Genomic DNA, 22,792 nt, shown 5'->3' on the forward strand with positions numbered 1-22,792 from the left:
GATGGACTGGAGTCAGCACAAGGCGAATTTGAATCCCCCAAGTAGATCAAATATGTGGTTGTGCGTGGGCCAGTCGAGGTGCTGTGCTGAGCAGGAAGGATGACCGAACGATGGATCGCGCGGTTGACGTTGGCTGCAATCAATAGATGGCGAGGAATGGCGGAGTTGCTTACTGGGACACGGGCTGGCTGGCTAGGCTTCAGGTGGAAAGTGGTAAGATACTCAGGTATTGTACAGTAGAATCCCTCCGAAGGGGCACCAAGGAAGGTACAAGTGGGAAGTCACTCTCATTCTTGGTCTCATTCTCACTCTCTCTTCCACACTCTGATGGACAGGGTGACGGGACCGACCCTTCGCCCCTCACCCCCTCAGCGGGCAGGTCCAATAAGGCCGGCCCAATAGGAAGCGATCCAATAAATGCAATCCAAAAAGACGGGTCGGCATCTTATCGCCCCCGGACCAACGTCTCGACGGTGGGCGGCAGGAACAGCAGCAGGAACGGGCTCCGTTATCCCAGGCACAGTACTCCGTCAGACAGGGCAGGCTCCTCATAGGCCAGCCAGCCACCCTTTCGGGCCGCCGAGTACGTACTGCTTCGCGTCTCCCTGCTCCTCCCTCCGGCGTCAAGGTGACGAAGAAGGGTACATTGCTCGTCGCGACATTGCCAATCATGAGGCAAGTACTCCGGACGTATATCCGGACCCAAATAGACTTCACAAGACAGCCCAGCCAAGTTTGAGCAACTCCCCGTCGAGGCGTTTCGAGCTAAGAAAACCGCGGGTACGTACTGCGAGTATATTTGCTGCATTAACTGGCACGGGCACTAAGAAGAGGCACAAGCAGACAAACACTCGAGTTGCTAAACCCATTTCACGTGTCAAAGACAAGGACATCGCTTCTGCGCCCCCGTTTCCATCGGATTCTTTGTACCTCAATCTGAAGCATGGCTCCGGCGGAACTGGACAAGGACAAGGAAAGGACATGGATGCTGGGAAGAAAGGAGTCGAGTGTCGGCTGGATCATCAGTCAAACCAGGCGGCCCGAAGCCGTTCCCATCCGATTGGGACTCAAACATGAGCTCGATCCAATGCAGTTGAAAGCCCCTCCCTTGCCTCTCTGTGGCTTTGGGACGACACAACGCACATAATATACTCGCCCACAATGTCCGGACGCCGGGTACCCCGAAAGCACTTACTACCTGTCACCTAGTCCTCACCGGCAAACATCGCAAATCAACCATTGTACAGCACACGGTGGGCCAAACTGCTCTACCAGGAGACGTACCTCTTGAGCGATTGACATCAGAAGATGAAACGGGCCCGGGTTGTTTGGCACGTAGGCAAGCATATGTTGCGTACACAAGAACCTCAGGCACACATACCTATACACGCACACACACACTTTTCTATCTTCTGCTTCACCACCTCCTCCCGTCCCTTCCAAGCGGCAAAGCAGACCAAGAAGACAAACTTTAAAATCCGTAAGGGAGGTACGGGTGCCTTGAACCAGGGGGTTGGTGGACCCTGAGACTGGCAAGGTGCTACCCAACTCTGTACACGTGTAGAGGCTGAGAGGTAAGGAACCTAGCAGCAAAGAACGGCCAATTAACCGGACCTCATGCAAGGGAAAAGGCTCAGACTCACTCAGATGCAAAGTACTGGTAGGTAGCATATTCAGGCTATTCCATGGCTCTGCCGCTCCATGCCCAGGCACACTTCATCAAACTCTCCACGAACAGAAGCCACCCGCACTTTTCTTTCCTTTTCTTTCCAAGTCCATGTGATCGCTCCTGGTCGATCAAAGCAGCGAGGCGCGTCTAGTCTCTTACCCCGGACTCACCCATCGCTGGATTCTCTCCCGTCTTTCCTTCGTTATTCCCTCGGTAATCACACTTCCCCGGCTTTCCCAACACTTTGATCCTCTTTGCTAGCTGCTCTCCCGCTATACCTAACCGACCTTGTCTCACCTTCCTTATTGCTGTCCATACATTTGAAGCAGTCTTGCCTCTCCCCCCGGCTAGATCCAGATATTACCACCAATTAGCACTGTTATCCCATACCACCCCTTCCGCCCCGTTGGCGCATCTCCCCCAACTTTTGCCTCCAACATCGTGCCGCACCCCCTGCTCGATGGTCACCCGCCCTGTTGCACTCTGAGCTGTCATCTCCTGTCTTGCACTCCATTTGTCCCGACGGACAAATCCCGCGACACCTCCCTATCCCCCATCGGGCTGCTCAGCTTCAGGGTCCATCTCAAAGGGAATAGGCGCAGGTCGCAGGAACAGGGACGTTCGGCTACCAGGCAAACCGTTCCGTTTGGCGACGGCTTGCGCATCCCGCGACATCCTCTGCACCGCACGTACGGATAGACTGCAGGCCCTATTCGTTCCAGCTGGCAGCTGCTCCCGCATACGCCGCCCCCAAACCCTTAATCTGCTTTCTGCCCGCCTTCCCCCCCCCGGCCGATCGCGTGTCACGAGGGCGACAGACACGGCCCAGAAAAAGGCGGTCCGCCATGGGAGTTACCGCTGGCGCTGCCCTACCAAAATATTCGGATTGCTGAGGTTCCCCGTTTATTGCCTTGCTGGTGCCGAGTACCTCGTACCCCCCCACTCCACACCTAAGGCAGTCCAGCCCAACCTCCAAGCCAACGTTGCGGTACGGTTCCGCCGGCTACTCCTCTACTCTGCTAAACGCACATCCACCCAAGAACCCGCTTTTGAGCCGGCAACTGGTTGGTACGGATACCTCATCCACGCTTTAGTCGGGCCCCGAAATTCACCTCTGTCCGGCTGACCACCAAGTACCTAGGACCTTCGTCACCCTAGTCCACCTCTACTGCGGTACACAGAACCTGAACTGAAGCCGCAACACTTATTACATTTTACAATAACCCCCCCATCGCCGCCCTCTTCTCCTTTCCTCCTCTCCCTCGCGATTCCTGACATCCAGCTCATCTCGTCTGGTTGGTCGTGTCATGATCTGGATCACAATTCCACACATCCTCAAGGCCCTCCCTCGACTCAAGCTCAGTACACCCGACCCAGCCAAGTGAACACCAGTGGGGACTTGTCCCTGATTCACCCAAGGAACGGACGACTCTCCGCCACCCAACGCACGATACACTCGGCATTCTCCCCCAAGGCACTTGTACCAGAAATCCCGGCGAACCATCTTCTAGGTAAGTCCAATACAGATTCTGGCATGGCCTGCCTCCCTGTGGAATTAGAATCCCCAGGAATAAACCGCGGCCCAAGGTGTAGCAAAGAGCAAGGCACAAGGAGGCGGCCGCTCCAAAAACCACCTGCGCTAACGTACCATTCAATAGATTTGCGTCATCTTCCTGCACGCTGCCTGCCGGCAACCCCCTCCGAGACCTCCAACCCACCAACTTCGATGCTCGTTTCCCGGGTCGCAACCTCGGACCGCCACCTTCTTTCTCGCGAGTCTTAACCATGTTTTCCTCCGACACTTTCCTGCCTACGGGCTTTACCGACCACGACCCGAACGTGCTGCCCTCGGCCGTCATCTCGCCGCTGTCATTATCGCACATGGCCAACTCGCCCTCCTATTTCGACAACAAGCCGACAGCGAATGCTGCAAGCAACCCCATCTACTCTCCCCAATCGGCTGGCGCTGTGCGTTATCCGTCGAAATCGCAGAGCTTCCTCTCGCCTCATTTACCTCCCAACGGTTCCAACGGCGTTGCCTCGTACGATCGAACGTCGACAATCGTCTCACCAACATTTCCTGACAAGATGGCTATCCACAGCCCTTCGGCAATCATGCCGGCCGTTAGAGTCTCTCCAAATGGCATGCCTCACCCGCGCTCAGTCTCCGCTGATGCAGCCTCGGCGCCTGCGTCGGCACAAATCATTCGGCGCCTTGCCCAGCAAAATGAGCGGATACGGGAAGCGTGGGAAGCGGAGCGCAAGTATATGGAAGCGAACCGCGAGCGCGTTGAGGAAGTCTACAAGGAGGAGCGTATGATAATGGAAGACGAGCGCCTTGCATGGGATGCCGAGAAGAGCAGCCTGTTGGAGCAGATCCGTTTCCTCAAGGAGCAGGCTGCAGCGACCAACGGCGAGAAGATCAGGCTGCAAGGTGCACTGCAACGATTCGAGCTAGAGAAGGCGGGCAAAGTCGCCGGCGTCACTGTTGCAATTCCAGGAACAGGAACGCGAGGTGGTGGGGCCGGTGGCTCCACCGAAGTTTCCTTTCCAGGATTCTCCTCGCACTCCAATGACGCGCGGTTTGGCTTCTCGAACGGGATTGGGGAGCGGAGGCCAACAAATGGCTCTGCCTCAGCCTCCGTTTCGCCAGCCCAGATCCGATCTCAATTTATTAGTCCTGGCAGCTCCAGAATCTCCCCCTCTAGGCAACCAGAGTTTTCGCCATTCATCCCACTCAATCCCAACATGCAGCCTACAACTGCTGATCCCGTCGACTTCCTGGGCTCTCCCAAGGACGAGGAGCCGGTTCCTATCGTCGACATCCAAATCATCAACCCCCAGCTCGAAGGCGTCCCACTCAAGGCACCTGCTATTCAGAAGAGCACATTTACCGACTCCGGCATAACCCCGGAGAACTCGAGGAACTCGTCTAGGAACGTCTCGCCGACCGGAGAGTCTGGAAAGTCGAGACGCAGCCCTACCAAGGAACACACCATCGAGGTTCTCGCTGCGCCTGAGATCGACCGGCTCGTCATGCACGCCGGCCACACTCCCAGCCATTCTCTATCTCAAATGGGAACCGCCCCCGGCACAGAAGTCTCGACTGTTGCTGATGGCACTGGAGGTTCAACACCAACCTTGGCCCCGACCGATATGAGCTCAAACCCGGCAACACTATATGATGTCATGGCTAGAGGGGTCGACTTGTCTGATCTTGATGACGTCTTCGACGGCGCCGAAGAACCCCAACCCACCTTGGAGGCGACGGGCGACGTCGCGCTCAAGGGCCCCCTCATGGTACGCAATATCCCTGCACACGACGAAATCTTCTTCAAGCGGTTGTCCGAAAAGCTTGAAGATGTAAGTCGTGGCGCAGATGCCGTCCCGACATGCATGAAGGAGTCGACCGGGGATCTCTTCGATGGCCCGGCGGAACAGCAAGAAAACCACCTCGTGGTGAAGTCGGACGCAAACGGGGCCAGCGACAGAGGCTCAGCTGCCGACAATGATGCCGAATTCCAGTCTCGGCAAAAGGCTCAGGAGGTTGACATTCCTCTGAAGCTCAAGAAGAGCACCAACTTTGGTGCCCCTTTGGGCTCCATGTTCTAAGTGCGGCACGACCACTCTGCACAAATAATCTTCAGCGGAGCTAGTTCTCCTTAACTTTACAGACGACACCCCCGTATACACTCTTCATTATTTCGGACCCCATTCTGCACATATGGTCCGCGTCTTTTGCACACACTTATATGGACGTCCGATCCCTCAATTTGGTTTCGGTTTTCATGATAAACCGGACCACACACCTTTTTCCTATGTACATTGCCACACAGTGGGTGGCTTGCTTTTCGATTCCATGGCGATAGACAGGGATGATGGACAGAACTCCCAGTGCTCCGCGGAGCAACATCACTCGATTTCTTGACGAATGAATTTCACGGTGTTTACAAAAAAAATGCACAATACCCCCCTGGAAGATTGGAATTCCTTTGCAGGAATTGGCTTGGTTGTTTTTCAAATGGATACGGTGTCGACGGAGGCGCATTCGCCTGGGTATGGGCCGGGAGGCACAAGAAGGATAAGATATGGCGCAGGAAGCGTCGTTGAAAGGGAGGAGTGGCGTACAGAGCGTAGCCTGGAATACCGGTCATTGACACTCTCTGAGAGAATTTCAGATTGACAACGCATCAACTAGAGGTGGCTTGGAGCATTTCCACATCGAGAGTTGACTGCAATAGAAGCAATGTACACATTTGGCCAAGAAAAACATATATTGCTTACACGACCCTTCAATGGGCCGTGTTTCGTTAAACTTTTCACCCTCATGCCACTTGCAAGACAATAGCTCTCTCGCGGAACGTCATGGCTAATCGTACCGGTGACACTTGGGGCGTACGCACTTGATAAGCCACGTATGATCAAATCGCTCGATATGATTGCTCGTAAACACGAAAAAGTACAACAACGACATTTCAACATGGGTAAATTTTGGCTCATGAAGCAACACAATCTCTCAATCTAACTCGCACCTAACCCCCCAGTTTGCAAATGCCCGGCCAGTCCTGGCGTTGATGAACCGTTCACAGGGCCGGTGACTCCCAAAACCCATACCATGTCCCCCCTCTTGTGTCATCGTCTCCTCCAAATCCAGCAGCAGCAGCTGCTGCGGGTGTTTGACCAACTTGCGCAGATAATGCCGCGCATGGCGCACCCTTTGCGCTTCCTTCGATGCTCCGCGGACGGCGAGGTTGACTTGGGCCATGATGATCTTGATCAGCTCAAGCAATTATCTAGGAGGAAATAAACCTCCCATACACAGCCATCGAAGTGTATCCCATAACGGGGTGGGTGGGTGGGTTGGAGGGTTAATATCTTTCCTTCCAACGATTGCTGGCTTGAACCCGGTCCTTCCCTTCTTTTTTTCTTGGTTATTGTTTTTGTCGTTATTTCTTTTTAAACTATATTAATATTTGGCGCCTCAGACCTTCTACACACGCTCGATCAAATCGTCGAGCAGATCGGTCGTCTCGGCAGGCGAGGCGATCCACGCCGTGGTGCCCACGGACCGGGCCTTGAAGTCGTTGCTCCCGGCGCTAAGGAACTGGTCCCCGATGTGCAGCGTGTTCTCCCCGGCGATGGGCTTGTCGGCGCGGCCCGCCTTGGCGGCGAACCAGCGCTGGCAGACGGTCACGCCCCAAGACTTGTCGCCGATGTCAACGAAGACGTCGCGGCCGCCATTGAAGGCGCAGAAGGGGATGCGGCGGCGGCGGCCCCCGGGGGGCGGCGACTCGGGGGAGTGGCCCGCCGCCTGGGCGGGGGAGCCCAAGGCGGAGAGCTCGAGGATCTTCTGGACGACGAGGACCGTCTCCTCGAGGGACTCGCGAGGGATGCGAATGGAGGGGTCCGTGGGGATGATGCCCACGGCGCGGTCTTTGCGGAGCAGGGTGGCGGGGAGGTTCAGCGTCTTCACGCAGTCCTGCAGCGCGGCCTCAGCGACGTCGAGGAGGGCGGAGATGTCTTCCTCGGACCAGGTGGCCATCTCGGGGGTGAGCCACTGCTCGCGGGGCACCGGGGCCAGGAGGTAAGGGGACGAGGGAGAGTACTCGAAGAGGTAGTTTGCCTCGCCGCCCATGATTACAATGGACTCCTTTTGGGTCGGTGTCAGATCCGTGGAGGACGCGATTGCGTCGAGGAGGCCGTGCAGGCGGGCGTGGTAGCGATCCGCTGTTGTGTAGCCTGCTGCTGTGACGATGCCGATCTTGATGTCCTTGCGGAGGAGGTCTGGGCCGGGTGTCAGAGAACGGCACTTCCAGTCAAGTGATAGTGGGGAATCGATGGGAAGGGGGGGTCTTACCGAGCAGACGAGAGATAAGTGGGCTTGAGGGCTCCAGACTCTCGCCGTCGTCGTAGAGGGTGACGTCTCCGTCGAAGGTGGCGAGCTGGAGGGAGGAGCCCGCGGTGACGGCCATGATCTGGGCCGAGTTGAGGATGAGACGGACGTCGTTAAATGAAGGCGAGACGTAGCGACGGGACGAGATGAGGCGTTTGGTGTCCATGTGGTTAAAGGCTGCCTCGAGGGGGAGGCGGGTGAAGAATGGCCCCGCGCTTGGGACAAGCATTTTTAGTTTTGAGGGGAGGTTGTTTGGTTCATCTTGACGGTCGACTGGGGATTGGTGTTAGTGAGGCTTGATTGTCGGGAAGCGAATGGGGGACAATGCGGGCACGGAGGCGTTGAGTGACGGAGAGACATACTGTGGTCATCAATCATATGTTCCACGTCGCGGAAGATTTCTGCATAGCGGCGATGAGATTCTTCGGCCATGCGGGCTATGCTTGTCGCTTTGGTGTCAAAGACACCAGTGGGCTGGGAGTAGAGCACGAAGGGAACGGCGAGGAGTCCCTTGATCCATTCTGGAAATATGTTAGTTGGGACTCATAACGGAGGGGTGAGGCTTGGCGCAAGGGAACAAAGATGAGTGCTGGCGGTGTGTTGGGGGAACATCATTGACAGTAGCGGCTTCGCCACCGGGCATCAGTAAGTCTGTCGACTGGTCTGGCCATTTTTCAAGTAAGAAATTGGCAGTCGGTGAGCTGACACGGAGTCCCAGGGCACTCATCAATGGTAGGGCTGACATAGTTGATGACTGGGCTGCCGTACCTATGAACTGATCCCGCCTGTGGGTTTTGAGGGCGTCTGAGCAGGTGTCAGTCCATAGGTTCATCACAACTGATTGTAAACATCGGGGGTTCTTCTCACACTCTACTCTGTATCTTGTCGTCATGATGAGCTACGGTGGAGGCGATGACGAGGATGAGGGGGTAGGAGGGCAACGTCTCTCTGAGAGTCCGAGTTCGTTCTCTGGGGAGATTTTCAGGTCTGATATCGCAAAGTGAGTATAATGACTATGAGATAGCAAGTTCCGTCGCAGTTTCTTGAGGTTCAGAGGTAGAGAAGAGGTGTAAGAAGGAATGTAGTCAGAGTTGACATGATGAGCAAAGACGAAGTGATGTCGAGGTTCCACTGCCCTGGGTGTGGACCCCCCACCTCCCAGCTGCAGCTGGGTGGTCCGGGCAGTTTGCCATGCACCTGTGCCCCCCTGGTCGTGGTCCAGATTCGGTGGTTGACGACGTGCCCCTCGACACAGCTGGCGCCGGAATGCACCAATGCCAGGGGTGCGCTGCAGCGCTAAGATGTACCGGAAGCCGCCGCTACCCGTAAGCTGTCGCTGGTATCATTGAACCCCGCATTGCCCCCCTGTCCCTTGTGACTGTTGCAGCTGACATGGCCCGGGCCGCGAGGACCTTCCTTACTGAGTATTGTTGAACGACAACGACAACGACAATGGCGATAATAATGGTTGAGTAGCTACAAAGTGCGAGTGCCAGGCCAATCTCACAATTCGGATTTTATTATTATATTGATTATAGGTGAATCAACCAGTTGCGGACCGAAGCATTTCATGGTGACTGCAGATGGCACGATTCCGACCAATTACAAACGAGGGCGCATGTTAGATTCATCACGGTGGCCATCAATCTCTCAACACCATCTCCTTCAGAAATCCAGGGTTTTCTCTAGTCGGAGATACAATAACCCCCGTGCAGCCCCCCCTGGTTTTCAAGGCTAGCCACCGCAACTCCGAAGTTGCGACTGCCGTCAGACCGACCGCCCACAAGGTTTGCTCGCGACACATGCTTCAGTCATCACGGTTGCTCTCAAGTGGGTGGAAAGTGAAAACAATTTATGTATGCAGTAAATTTCATTCATATATCAATCAATGCAGAGCCGTGCGATTCGACTGCAAGTAGAGCTTGCGTCAAAGAGCACGCGGTGTGCAATGTTCCTTAGAGGTTAATTACCTCTGTAGCTGGTCTGAGTAATCGATAACTCACAAAGCTACAGAGGTTATAAGAATGAGACCGAAACGGGGACAGAACAGAGCAATCATATAATAGTAAAACACATTGGTTAGAGGAAGCTCATTAACATCAGATATTTCTACTAAGACATCTTGGACTTTATTCGTTAAAGCTCTGTTGAAATGGCTTTTCGGGGAAGCTGACTCCCTTCGATGGTTGAATGGTACGTGATACACATTTAAAAGTCACTGGTGACTGACATTATTACCTTAGTCCGTCGCCCCCTTTGTGTGTCCGACACCCCAACCATGCTCTATTTCATTTCTTTCATGAAAACTCTCCTTCTAAGCATCGCCCAGTATGTCATCCAAAGCCTTTTCGCTAATCATATAGGTTGCCAAGCTCGGGACTTCTCCTGGTTGGACAGGGAAAACAGATCCATCCACAACACGGAGGCCATCAACACCCCTGACGCGGAACTTGGAGTCCAACACAGCCATTGGGTCGTCATCGGCCCCGATAGCACATGATCCAGTGACGTGGTGTGAGTATGTCTGGGCACGGAGAAACGCTCTCTGATCCTCATCTGTGCAGCTGGCACTTCCTTGGCGGCACGGCCGATGTTCCGTGAAGGCGTTGTCGGTCAAATTAGTAAAAACAGTTCTGACCAAGTTGATAGCCTCAACCATCGAATCCAGGTCTGCATCGTCGCCCTGCGAGAACAATCCCAGGTGAATCTCGGGCATGTCGCGGGGATCGGCGGACCGCAGCTTGACCGTCCCGTTGATGTTGCGCGGGTGAAGCTGCATGAAGCCGCATTCAAACTCGTTCTCGTTCCAGCCAGGCATTCCTGGGAAGAAGCCAATGAAGTTGAAGCTCCCGCAGTAGAAGTGAATATCCCGTGTACGCTCCGCGACGGAAGTACGCATGAACATGTCCCAAAAGCCGGTGACTGGCTTTTCGAACGTGCCGTAGAGGACTCCTTCATAGTTATCTTGCATGTTGGTGCCGACTCCGGGGAGATCCTTAACAAGGGGTATGTTGAAACTTGCCAGCTCCTCCGCGGGACCAAGACCGCTGAGTTTGAGGATCTTTGGGGTGCTGAAAACACCGCCGGCAATGATTACCTCCTTGGTAGCAAAAGCTCGACCAGGCGTGCCCTTTTGCGAGGGGTTGTGACGCGGGTCTGCCGAGAACAGACTTGGACCCTCCAGATATTCCACCCCAATTGCTATCGGAGTCTTTCCCTTGCTGCCCGACTTGCCAAAGATGATTTTCGTTGCGAGCGTGTTCAACTGGAGAGTTAAGGGGAACTTTCTTTCGTCGGCGAGAGTCGCCCTGATGTAGTTACTCGGGCTGGATCGCACGCCGTTCCGGGAGCTCGTATGCGGCGTGAAAATGCCGACCGTGTTATCTTTATCGGGATCGTTCGAATTCATGTCTCTGCCGAGAAGTTGTGCTAGGTCAGATGGACTGGTACTGGACTCGTATCCAAGAGCCTCGGAAGAGTACCGTGCCAGCGTAGTCAAGTCCGACTGATTGTAAGCCCAGGAGTAGTCGGCCTGAGAAGTTTCGAGGTAGCCGGTGAATCCATGGTCCTGCGTGCTTCCGTTGACGAGATAGTTGCACCTCTCCAACCTGACCAGATACTGCCGCATATTGGCCGAAGACCAGGAGTCGTCTCCGGTCAAGTCAGCGACGTCCTGCCAGTCCACTTCTGCAGGCAGGGAGATGGACGCAGCGTTGTGCATGGCGCAGCCTCCGAGTGTCCCTGCACGAGGGTAGTAAACCCCCAGCCGCTGAGAGTCGGCAGGTGGATCGAGTCCTACATAAAAGTCGCCATCCGCTGTCCTCCAGGTGGTGAAGTCGTAGAGGCTGTCAATTTCTGGCGTATCGCGTGTTACGAAGAAGTCCCATCTGGTTAAAGGATCATTGATTGCCGGAGTGTTGTTGTAAACCATGTAAGAGTTCGGGTTGTCCAACTGGTCGTCTCCGGCTTCTAGGAGTAACACTGAGTGACCGGCTCGCGCGAGGTTGGCAGCCAAAGGGCCTCCACCCGGGCCAGATCCCACCACAATATATTCATAGGTCTGAGGGGATTCAAGACTGCGAGTCCAGACTGATGTGACGAGGAGAAAAAGTACTATCGACAACATGTTGAGAGCTATTCTCAATCACTAAATGCTAGAGAGATGTGATTTGAGTTGTTTTTCAAACGAGATGATGGAGAACGTTTGGATCTTTATATCACAACCTGCCTGAAGACCCTTGGCTTTGAGGTACATGGAGAATCGACATCTCTGCAAGCTTGCCGAAGCTAGGACTATGATTCCAAGAATAATACCATTTGGTCATGCTGACGAAAAGAACGCACCGCGTGATGCATCGATATTGGAAAGTGCGCTCTTGGGCGTGAGGTTTCGGTACATGCAAGCAGACTAACGGAAGATTGAGTTTACAGCAAAGCCGTCTCCGCCACCATCTTGACAAACAGACTGCTAGTAAAGTCGAGAAGGAGTTGAGAACGCCGCTAACCCCGGAATTTCACATAGGATGAGGATATCTCGGAATTACTTCAACGATTCATAGCCTAAATCCGAACCTGGGTTCCCATGTCCAAGGCCCCATTCTACGACTTCCACTAAATGTGCAATTTACATTGCCCCTCTCTTCCAGCATTTATCGGTTCTTTTCTTCCCCCCAAAGAACAGCGCAGTCTTCCCGAAACGAGATGTCCATTGAATGGCTACCACCACCGTAGCGTATGAAATTGGACGCCTGGCCAAGATCACAAAACTCGTCATGATTGTCACTTCTATTTCTGAGCTCGAACAAGTCTAATTTCCGACATGAACCCTACCTTACCAACATGTGACAAGGTTTGCCAAGGTGATGGGAAAACAACAGGCCTTTCATCTGACCTCGATAGAAAATAAATCTTGAGTCCAAAGTTCCGGTCAAGTAGATTTACATGGTCTGTATTGCGGATCTACGCCTATAGTTGTATTGCCTCTGTCAAGGAGCTTGAATCTTGAAAACAGGGGGAAAAAAGTCTGGTTCTAATTCTAAACGTATCCGAATAGCTAGGTGGCTCTACCATCCACCGCCAGGAATTGCTTCAATGTATCTACTACCGTCTCTGAAAGCGGCCGGTATTCGATGCCAAGTACTTCAACTGCTTTACTCCCATCAGCCTGGTACAGACTTTCCAGTGCCTCGCTTCTGCCAGTTCCAGGTCTTCCCACGGGAATCCTTTTTTTGGTTTCTTCTGGGAGCAACTCCCTTGCAGCATCAGCCACTGACTGCCAGTCAAAGTGATGTGCCAATAAGAGCCTCTGGCCACCTGCCGAGGGTTTTTGAAATGCCGCAACGAGCATGGCAGCGGTATCGCGTACGTCGATACACCCGGCGAACTCGAGATTTGGAAGTTCAGCTGCGTCTATGATATGCCATAGAAGCTTGGCTGTTGAAGTGACTTCTTCCAGGCTTCCAATGGCCTCGAGATGCGGACCAAGCACCATGGAAGGGTTCACACAGGTGATGTCAAAATTTGGCTTCTTCTCCTCCATCCAAGCCCATACGGCCTTCTCTGAAAGCGCTTTGGAGGCAATATACAAGGCCACGTGATTCCCCAAAGCCGCCGCCTCCTCGAAGGTTATCGGGTTCCAGTCAGATTCGGTGTATACGTAGCCGACCCGCGGGCCCTTTGTGGCATCGATCATAGCCGCAAATGAGGAGGTGTGAACCACACGCCGGAACGAAGCACCTCCGTATAGCCTACTGGCTTCCAAGATACCGGTGGCACCCTTGGCGGCCGGTTCCAGCATATCGCGGACATTGTCCTCGACGTGACCATAGACTGGGCTGGCTACATGGATAGCACCCACTGTGTTGCCGTCAAAGGCATTGCGGAAGTGCTCGGGATTTGTCAGGTCTTCGATGAACACAGTCGTCAGCCTCGACCCGAAGTATGTCGGGAATGTGGCTTGGACCTTGGCGTTTGCTTTATGGGACCTGACTGTTCCGCGTACGTTGTAGCCCTCGATCAAAAGCTTGTTGATGAGGTGGAGGGACAGATAGCCGTTGGCCCCCGTGACGAGGATGGTTTCGGGGCTGGAGGATGACATGACAAAAAATAGCAGTAAAAGACACTAGCATAGGCATGCCAGAAAGGAAAACAAAAAGCAGCAGAATATAGAGCAGTATTTATACAAGATGTTCGCTCATTCAATAAACATTTGTGGCTAGAACTATCAAAGTATCTGCCGGCTGGAGAATGTGATAATGTCAAGAAGAACAACGAAACAGGTGAAAGATAACTTGGCATTACCCACAAGCCGCACCTAAAATGTCCGAAGTCCGCCTTCCGTGAGGTCACTAAATCCTAATTCCGGATGTCTGGGCAACGTTGAGCTTCAAGTCTAGCAAAACGTACCCCCCTTGACATTCCATTAGTCGTACTAATTCGCCTCGAAGACACCGAGAATAAAATCTCGAACAAATTCTTCTAAGTTTGTTTTCTGAGAATTCCGACCTGTTAGGAGAGATGGGTTAAGCATTTATGGGAATATTATTGTGGTATTATCACAAAGGGCAAGCACGTTTATCATGATGCATTGGTTTATTCTCCGTAAGATCTGTGGCCAATGCTTGGCTACCTCATATCGACGAACCGCGCCCTTAGCCGAAGCGAGAACAAGAACATTAAGAGGACGTGAGGGACGGGGAACGGCCAGTACTTAGTTCGGCCCCGGAGCTTGTTGAACAGCCGGCCGGATGTGCACGGAGTAGTCCGCCTGCGTAATATAACAAGATTCCTCGTTGTGTAACGGCCCGAAACAACGGATAGCTCCTTTATCAACGCTAAATTGCTTATATCAACCTTGATACAATAGGTCACCGTGTAAAGCCCCTGTCATACTTGCCGTTATAATGGGTATTGTGCGGTTGGTAGAGTGTTGTGCACGTCCCCAAATCAGCAATGGAGCAAATCAATGAAGCCTGCTTGGGGGAGGGAAGACTGGCTACGACTCGGCGCGGGCAACACAAAAGACCGATGGAAGATTTCACGCCATGGCGGTTAAATAAGTAGATCGTGGCATCATATCAGAAAATGAGAACTGAACATTAAAACCCCAATTGCACCCGCTGCTCTGTGTGAAGCTGTGATATCTCACCTTGGCTTTTTTTCAGTCACCTAGGTGCTCATGTTGACTCGACAATCTTAGAATCCCGCTCCTGTACACACTTGCCTAGAATCATGATGCTACAGTCTCTACGAATCGATGGGTTAAAAATGCCCGGCGTTCTGCAAATCCCAATATTCGCAGTTGGCGTAGTAAGTTTTGACCTGGCAAGAAACAGAAGAATGGGTTTGACTTATAACGGCCCGATTTGTTAGTTCGTTGCGTATTACATTGGCTATTGTATTTACCAGATCTTCCTCAACCCACTCCGCAAATTCCCGGGACCGAAGCTATGGGCAGTATCAGGTATCCCTTACGTCCGCTTGTTTGTCTCTGGCAATGGCCACCGCAGGATCTTGAAGCTCCACCAGCAATACGGTCCAGTCGTACGAGTTGGGCCTAATTTCCTGTCAATCAACCATCCAGACGGCATGCAAGAGCTCCGGGGCCATCGCAAGGGCGGCACCGGAGAGAACCCCAAGGACCGCATCAACGCCATCCCCAATCGTGACAACATCATCGGCTCCAACCGCACTGACCACCAGCGTTTCCGACGTGTACTGGCTCATGGGTTCTCTGCCCAGTCTATGCTGGCGCAACAGCCAATCATCAAGCAATACGTCGACTCTCTCTTCAAGAAGCTGCATGAAGAATCCGAGTGTGGCACAAGATCCGTTGACGTCGAGAAGTGGTTCAACTTTACCACGTTTGATATCATTGGTGACTTGGCCTTTGGCGAACCCTTTGGATGCCTGGAGAAGAGGACATACCACCCTTGGATTGCGCTCATTTTCCAGAGCATCAAGAATATGTCCTACGTCACCAGCTTCCGGCGTCTTTCTTGGCTTACACCGTTTCTGATGATGACACTTCCTAGAGACTTGGCGAATAAGTTTGCCCAGCACAAGGAACTATCGCGAGAGAAGGTTCGCAAGAGGCTGGGACTGGGAAAGAGCAGGCCTGACTTCATCGATGCGATGGTTACGAAATCGGAATCAATTAGAAGTGTAAGTTGAACCTGGGCTATTCGTAATTGTCGACTACGACCGCTGGACAAACGGCGCACCGCGTTCATTAGGAAATTATAGACTGACCTTTGGTCCGCCAATTCCAGCATATTTCTTTTGAAGAGATTACCTCCAACGCTTCTCTGCTCATTATTGCCGGTTCGGAAACAACAGCGACCCTGCTGTCCGCAGCGACGTGTTTCTTGGCCACTCATCCCGAGGTTTTGGCTAAACTCAACCACGAAATCCGTTCCACATTTGCGACGGAAGACCAGATTGATATGTTGAGCGTGCAGAACCTCTCGTATCTGTTGGCTGTTTTGGATGAGAGCATGCGCGTGTACCCGCCAGTTCCTAGCGCCAGCCCACGCATGATTGGAGAAGGCGGCGACACGATTTTGGGCGAGTACATTCCAGAAGGGGTAAGATACACTCAGACAAGACTTACCTATATTGTATGTGCGCCATGTGCTGAAACTAGGATCCTGCCAAGACCACCGTGGACATCTGGCAATGGGCCGTCTATCACAACCCTGCCCACTTTGCACAGCCCGACGAGTTCATCCCTGAGCGATGGTTGGGCGACCCGCGGTTCGCCAACGACGCCAAGCAGGCACTCCAGCCTTTCTCGGTTGGCCCTCGAAACTGCGTTGGAAAGAAGTACGTACATGAAATTGCCAGCCTTTTTGCTAGAGACAGGCTTGAAATTGTGTTATAAAGAAATTCTGCTAACAACTTGTTGGAAAGTCTCGCGTATGCCGAGATGCGGCTAATTCTGTCCAGACTGGTCTGGAATTTCGACATTCGCCCTGCCGCAGACACATTTAACTGGTGCGACGAGAGTCAGGTCTATATTTTATGGCAGAAAGGCGCCGTGAACATTCATTTGACGCCGAGGACCGACATCTAAGTTGGAAACAAAGTATCCCATCAGGTGCTCGCCCATCTCAAAAGTGCCTTTGGTCCCGGAGTATGATTGACAGCACCGGGTACGAACGAGAACATCCTGACTATCTTTATTAGTCGCATCTTCAACTTCAGAGTCCGAATTCGCCAAGCCTCACACTCGCATTTTTATTCCACGAACAATTCCACTGCCCTCGTGTTCGCTGTTGTCCGTGATATAACAACTGAGCATCTTAGAGCAGGGCTCTCGGCATATCGCCCTGGTGGCAGCTTGGTTGGCTTGAAATATGTTCAGACTCGATTTATGCAGGTAGAGTAGAAAACAACCTCGACAGTGTTTTAACCGGTTTTTTAGTCGATGAATTTCAGCACGCCATTAGTATTTAACTACACATCGTAACTATGGGAAATGCACTTTTAGAATCATAGAGAAACCCCATGTACGGATGAACGTCAATTTGATACAAGTTGATACAATTTGAAACTAGTCTAGCTTTATAGAAATGCGGAGAATTCATTAAGCCGAGGCTAGACAGTTACCTAAGTGTGCAGAGATAACAACTAAAGAAACCAAATCGGGCTACCTAACTGATTCATCGGGTGTCCTCTTTCCATCATATTTCTTGCTTCTCAGACCCAATTTCAGTTACAGTCGTTGGACGAAACTGTATCAAGTAACAGTGCAAACCAGGGCTAATATATGATTTATAATGTCAACTGTAGGCGATCTCTCATTCATATAGGTTGTATGACTTTTAGTACGCAGTTTACGTGAAGAGTTTAATGAAGTTGCAGCTGAATTCCAGTCCTTTGCGTCAAAACACCCTTAAATCCTGCCTAAGGATGAAATACTATAGCCCTACTATTGTCCCTCGGCTCTCACCTGCCCTCTTCCTCTCTTGAAACCTCATAATGGAGGACTTTTCCAGCATTAGGGGTCGTAGGGATCTAGCAAGGTTTTCTTGCATAAACACAATATTACGCAGAGACAATGCCTCCTATCTTCAACCTTAACTGTTGTGTACAATTCAAGCTCAAGCTGTGATTTGCACCTCTTCAAAGCAAAAGTGGGATGGCTCCAGACAATACGTTGACTACAATACGAAACGTGGACAGCTCGGATAGAAAACAACGCGACGCAGATTCGGGCCTTCATACGATGCTCTTGGCGGACTTAATTACCCGCCTTGATAAAATCCCCTGTTGTTATCCCCGTCATCTTGTTGTCTGGAATGTCTTCCAATAACAATACTCGAGAGCGAGAAGGGTGAAATTTATGAGAGCTGGTTTCTTGATTTCAAACAGGTGCCTGGATCCCGGGCTGTCAAGGGCAGAGCATGGCATATTACTCGTTCAATGGCTCTCAGGTTCGCAATTTCAAGGACTCGGAACAGTCAAAAGTTGTTGTCGCAGGGAAACATGAGTGTAAGCGCTCGGTGCATCTGCGAAGCCAGTGGGCCTAACCGAAACCTCATTGGTCAATTCTCAATCCACACACCAGGTATGGCGATCCACCTTAGTCATGTGAGTGGTAGGGTTCGTGTGGAAGCTCGGGCCAGGCTCCCAGGCTGCCAGGCACCAACCCAGCCTCCCCGAAAAGCCTATATATATCTCACCACCCTCCGCCCGTCTTTCAATTTTCTCTTCTTTTTCTTTTCTTCATACTTACCTTGTCCGGTGTTCTGGCGATCAACAATACCGGAACGCAAAGAGGGAGGCCTGCATTGCACATCGCGGAGTCGACCTCTTTCGATTGTCCTTCGGGGCCATCGTGGGCGGAATTTTTGATTTTTACTACCTTAATGGTAATCCCCTTTTCATTATGCTCATCGCCTTGTGCGATGGTATGAAGAAGAGATCATGCGTTGTCCTGTATAAGAGTACAGAAAATTGTGGCCCATGGTCCTCGAGGACACTGAGTATGTCAACGTTGCTTGTTGCATAATTACTTGCCGACCATAGCTAAATAATATTGTTGTTCTGCCTGCTGACTAAACATGAGCTTCTTTCTGACAGCTGCCAGTGCTTCATCTATCAGCCCACCATGGTCTCCATGCCGTCTGATGGAAGGCCCCCTTCGCAGACTGCTCCCCACAACTACCTTATGACGACGGGCGGCACGGACAGTGACACAGAGGGTCATTGGTTTGTTTGTATATGATGAATTTGTCAATGCCCACGACACTCGTCATTTTAGGCGGCTAAGTACTTCACCCCAGCCGCGAGCTTACGGGTTTCATTCATGCCAACCGCCGCTTTGAAAAACTGACATCTTTCGGTCCTTTTTTCTTGTCTTTTCCCATTTTTCGAGTGACTATTGCATTGTCACTGCCAGGTTACAAGGTTAGTAAAAATCCATCCCACGTCGCTTCACTCTCGAGTTCCGGTATTTGGTCGTTCGGTCCTCCTATTTGTATACCAACCCTCCCTACCTTGAGTGAGAAGGGGGTGAGTGGTCGGGCAACCAAACACTGGCTTCACATAATACGCAATGAAGATGTTGCCAACCGTGGGGACGGCCAGTAAGTGAAGTGGAACCTCTCTTTTCTTATCATCTCTACCACACACTACAGAATCCAGACAGCTTCGTATTCTCTCCCTCGCCTCAAGCGATGAGAGTCGAAGAGACCAACGAAACGCGGCAAAAATGCTTCGCAAGGAAGAACTCGACTGAGGACGCTATGCACAACGCTGTACAGTGCTGTGATGTGTTGCAGAAACCTGGTATCCTTAGAAAAAAGAAGAAAAAGACGATGTCGCCTAGTCCTGAACCCCAACGCCACCGCCATTACGCTCTGCTAAACCTGATGAACACGGACGGTTGAAAACCAAGGTCATGATTATCCCATGCTTCTGGCAGGTAAAAGTCACAAAGACTTATTATTCACCAGACGCGATTATGTGCCCGGAATACATGGGTTGTATGTACGTTTCGATCCTTGCTTCGGATGGTTGAATATACAGGTCGTCGCCCTGGAATAGGATGAAGAGATGAGATAACCACCGATGCCGCTATGCTCGTGTTGAGTCGAAAAAGACGCTAATGCGAGTGCAAGGAAAGGCAATTACTCGTCGTCAAAAATCTCATAGGTGTTCTGGAGAATCGTGTCGACGACCTTGATCTGCCATCCCGCGTCGGCAATGCTCGTGCTCGGGTCAGTGCCCATGACTGTGGGACCGAAGATAACAGAGAGGTTGTGTGAGTTCATGCGGTTGACGTGGGAGTTGTCCATGACACGGTGTAGATGGAGAGTTAGCGAGCGCAGAGTAGCGTAGTTGGGGTCCGGCAGGCTGTTGATGATGGCATGGAGAGAGTCTCGGCGGACAATGTCGTCCTCGTGTTCTACCAATAGTCAGTTATTGTCTCTTATATGAACTTGGGATAATTGAACTCACTGGCTGCCTCGATCAACTCGCTATGGTGCTCCGTGGTGAGCAACGGGTTGGGTAAGTCACGCAGAAACTGCTTCAGCAGACCGGTAACACTATTGACGTCGTGATAAAAGTTCTCGGGATTTCTGAAGTCCAGCGCTGGGTTGCTCGAGTCGGTGTCGAACATGGTTTTGAGCTTGTTAATATGTGTCAACGAGCCAGACTGTCGGTAGATGCCCTCGACTCCTAGTCCGTAGAGGTCCACTGCCTGGATACACTGATAGACGACCATAGGCACAGGCAGACCGTCTCGTTCATATAGGCGAGACAGAGTCAGTCCGAATACGGGCCGAGCGGCATTGGGCGACGGCCCTGAAGCACCGCCGAGAGGAGGGGATTGTCTGTTGTGCGGAGGGTAGCCACCGGCCGCAGGAGGCGGTCCTTGGGGAGGGTATTGTTGCAGCGGGTTGCCCTGACGCTGTTGAAGCTGCTGAGGCTGTGGGGGCTGTTGAGGCTGCTGAGGCTGCTGAAATTGGCTCGGCGGCGGCGGTGGCTGTTGTTGTTGTTGCGGAGGAGGCGACGACGAATTCTGGAATGGCAAGGCCCCGAGCTGCGGCGGTCCCTGAGATGACATCGTGCCACCGTTATACCTGGACGTTACAACGCCAGAGTTGCGGTTCGACTGGAACTGCTGTTGCTGACTTGGTTGGTTCAGCATATTGTTGGTGCTGAAGCTGCGACCGTGCTGCTGGGTCTGAGGTGCGGGCTGCTGCTGAGATGACGGCCGTTGCTGCTGCGCTGCGGGTATGTTTGGCGGGGCAAAGCTTGGGAGAGATTCGGTGGGCTGCTGGAAGCCGCCCTGTCTGGCAGGAGGGGGCATCTGCTGCTGCTGGTTTTGTCCGGCTGGCTGTCCGCCGAACTGTCCGGACGGCGTCATCTGCGGTACATTCGAAACTGAAGCATTGGGTTGGTGGCCCATTGCAGGGTGGCGTGCTGTGGCCAAAATCGGGTTCTTCTCGTACTTGACCTCGCCGTTGTTGGGGGGTAACCTCGAATGGTGAGATGTCAGGTAGTCGTGAAGGTCCTTTTCGTTGTCGATGGACAGGACAGCTTCGCGAAGGCTGCGCGGTCCTCCAGATCCTTGGCTCTTAATCGGGCTAATACTGAGGCCGTTGCTGAGTAGGAGCTTCTCATTGAAGGACGCTGAGACGGTGTTAGCTTTGGCATAGTCGCATGATCATGGTCCACCTACCAAACTTCTGCATCTGGAGCGCCAGGCCAGAGTCCGTCTCCTTGACCAAATCTTGAAGGGCAGAAATGGCCTCTGGCCTCGTTCTCGTGATCAACTCGGCCTTCTCGCTCTGCAGCGTCTGAACCTTGGCTTGGTAGTCCTGGTCGGCGCCCTGGGCCTTGCGCAAAAGATCCTCCTCATGCTGGGGGCCTGACTTGGACTTCAAACTGAACATCTTGCCACTATTTCTACTGGTGTCGCCGGTGCGCGCGCGGTCGTATTCCTCCGCCAGACTGTCGTATTTGGCCTTGGACTTGCGCATGGCAGCCTCCAACTCTGCCACTCTGTGCTCTGCCGCCAAGCCGTTCGCCTTCCATCCTTTCCTGCTGCGCTCTGCAACGGCAGCCAACTCGAGCAAGTCGTCGTGCATCTGATGTAGCGAGACGGCAAACTGAATTCCGTTCTCGGCAATGCGGTCGTGGATGCTCATCATCTCTGTGTATGCCTGGGCGAAGGTGCCCTGCCTGTGATCGGGCTGGTGCATAGTCTCCTGGCTAATACGGGACAGTTTCTTGAGGGATGACGCGTGGCTTTCTTCGATGTGCGATCGCTTCTTGAGGAAGAGAGCGAATTCCTGGCAAGGTCTTCGTTAGCAGTTGCGAGGGAATCGCCAATGACGAATGCTCTGTTACCTTTGCCGAGGCGATGCTCGCCTTGAGCTGGTTTAACATGGTTGCTACTCCAATCTGTACAGTTGTCAACAATCAGGCCATGCGGACCAAGCAGGCGACTTCCTTACGTCTGATGATAGCACTTCCTGTACGTGCCGCAAAACTTCAGGAGTGGGCGCCGGACTTGTCTCGGCACCGGCGGACGCGGCGTCATTGACTGGGGCGGCTCCCCCGTTCTGGGAGGGAGCTGCGGTATCTGTGTCTCCTAGCGACATGCTGCCTGTCCTGTCGCGCTGTTCGTTGAGGGAGGGTAGGTTGTCGTCGGAGGGGGAGCGAACGTCGGCCATTTTGAGAGGTCGAGGGCGGGTAGCAACTCGGCGCAACTAGGTCAGGTAATACGAGATGGTTGCTCAGTTGGTGGCAGGCTGCTTCGGAGGTGAGATGGACAAGGAATCCAGGATGGGCGTCGTTTCGAGCCGAAGGCGTGAGCTTTCGCTGGAGGCAGATTCCCGGGTGGGTGAGTTGGGATCTGTTCAGGTGGAGAGACAGGGGGTGAAACGGGGGAAATTCATGCGAGAGGTCGACGTTGGGTTCGTGGGAGGATGGGTCGTCCAATGTGATCGGCCGCACGGGGTAGTGATGGGTATCGCGCGGACAAAATGTGGCCTTGGATACACGGATGAGCGCGGGTGGTGAGTGGTGTGGTGTATCCTGTGCGTGGCCAGCTGCGGTGACTGGGGAGCACGCGGAAGACGGAAGAATGTAGGACGAGGGTGGGATGCGAGGAGACGAACGGGGATTGTACGTCAGGGCCTAGCGAAGTCCGTTCGGTTCGGTTCGACCTGCGTGGGCGCGCAGACGGGAGAAGGAAAAAAAGTTGATCTGGA

At 52.9% G+C, this 22,792-nt stretch overlaps 5 protein-coding genes across 5 annotated transcripts; 2 read left to right on the forward strand and 3 right to left on the reverse strand.

The window, feature by feature from the left end:
- Positions 1–3,454: 3,454 nt before the first annotated feature.
- Positions 3,455–5,281, forward strand: EsH8_VIII_000868 (uncharacterized protein; the record flags this gene model as incomplete). Its single annotated transcript, XM_083269910.1, has 1 exon — positions 3,455–5,281. One exon carries the CDS (start codon positions 3,455–3,457, stop codon positions 5,279–5,281), a length of 1,827 nt encoding a protein of 608 aa, XP_083129678.1.
- Positions 5,282–6,659: 1,378 nt separating this feature from the next.
- Positions 6,660–8,454, reverse strand: EsH8_VIII_000869 (IMP 5'-nucleotidase; the record flags this gene model as incomplete). The annotated part of the gene is made up of 5 exons (XM_083269911.1): positions 6,660–7,453; positions 7,527–7,835; positions 7,925–8,083; positions 8,331–8,366; positions 8,430–8,454. The coding sequence occupies 5 exons, from the start codon at positions 8,452–8,454 to the stop codon at positions 6,660–6,662; spliced, it is 1,323 nt and encodes a 440-aa protein (XP_083129679.1).
- Positions 8,455–9,876: 1,422 nt separating this feature from the next.
- Positions 9,877–13,659, reverse strand: EsH8_VIII_000870 (uncharacterized protein; the record flags this gene model as incomplete). Its single annotated transcript, XM_083269912.1, has 3 exons — positions 9,877–11,531; positions 11,907–11,970; positions 12,928–13,659. The coding sequence occupies 3 exons, from the start codon at positions 13,657–13,659 to the stop codon at positions 9,877–9,879; spliced, it is 2,451 nt and encodes an 816-aa protein (XP_083129680.1).
- Positions 13,660–14,792: 1,133 nt separating this feature from the next.
- Positions 14,793–16,635, forward strand: EsH8_VIII_000871 (cytochrome P450; the record flags this gene model as incomplete). Its single annotated transcript, XM_083269913.1, has 5 exons — positions 14,793–14,870; positions 14,934–15,725; positions 15,833–16,147; positions 16,219–16,385; positions 16,473–16,635. 5 exons carry the CDS (start codon positions 14,793–14,795, stop codon positions 16,633–16,635), a joined length of 1,515 nt encoding a protein of 504 aa, XP_083129681.1.
- Positions 16,636–19,696: 3,061 nt separating this feature from the next.
- EsH8_VIII_000872 (uncharacterized protein) lies at positions 19,697–22,252 on the reverse strand (the record flags this gene model as incomplete). Its single annotated transcript, XM_083269914.1, has 5 exons — positions 19,697–19,974; positions 20,028–21,206; positions 21,256–21,868; positions 21,927–21,980; positions 22,034–22,252. The coding sequence occupies 5 exons, from the start codon at positions 22,250–22,252 to the stop codon at positions 19,697–19,699; spliced, it is 2,343 nt and encodes a 780-aa protein (XP_083129682.1).
- Between the last annotated feature and the right edge of the window lie 540 nt (positions 22,253–22,792).

The sequence above is a fragment of the Colletotrichum jinshuiense genome, chromosome 8 (genome assembly GCF_051148585.1).
Source record: "Colletotrichum jinshuiense chromosome 8, complete sequence".
In the NCBI taxonomy this organism is placed as follows: Eukaryota; Fungi; Ascomycota; class Sordariomycetes; order Glomerellales; family Glomerellaceae; genus Colletotrichum; species Colletotrichum jinshuiense.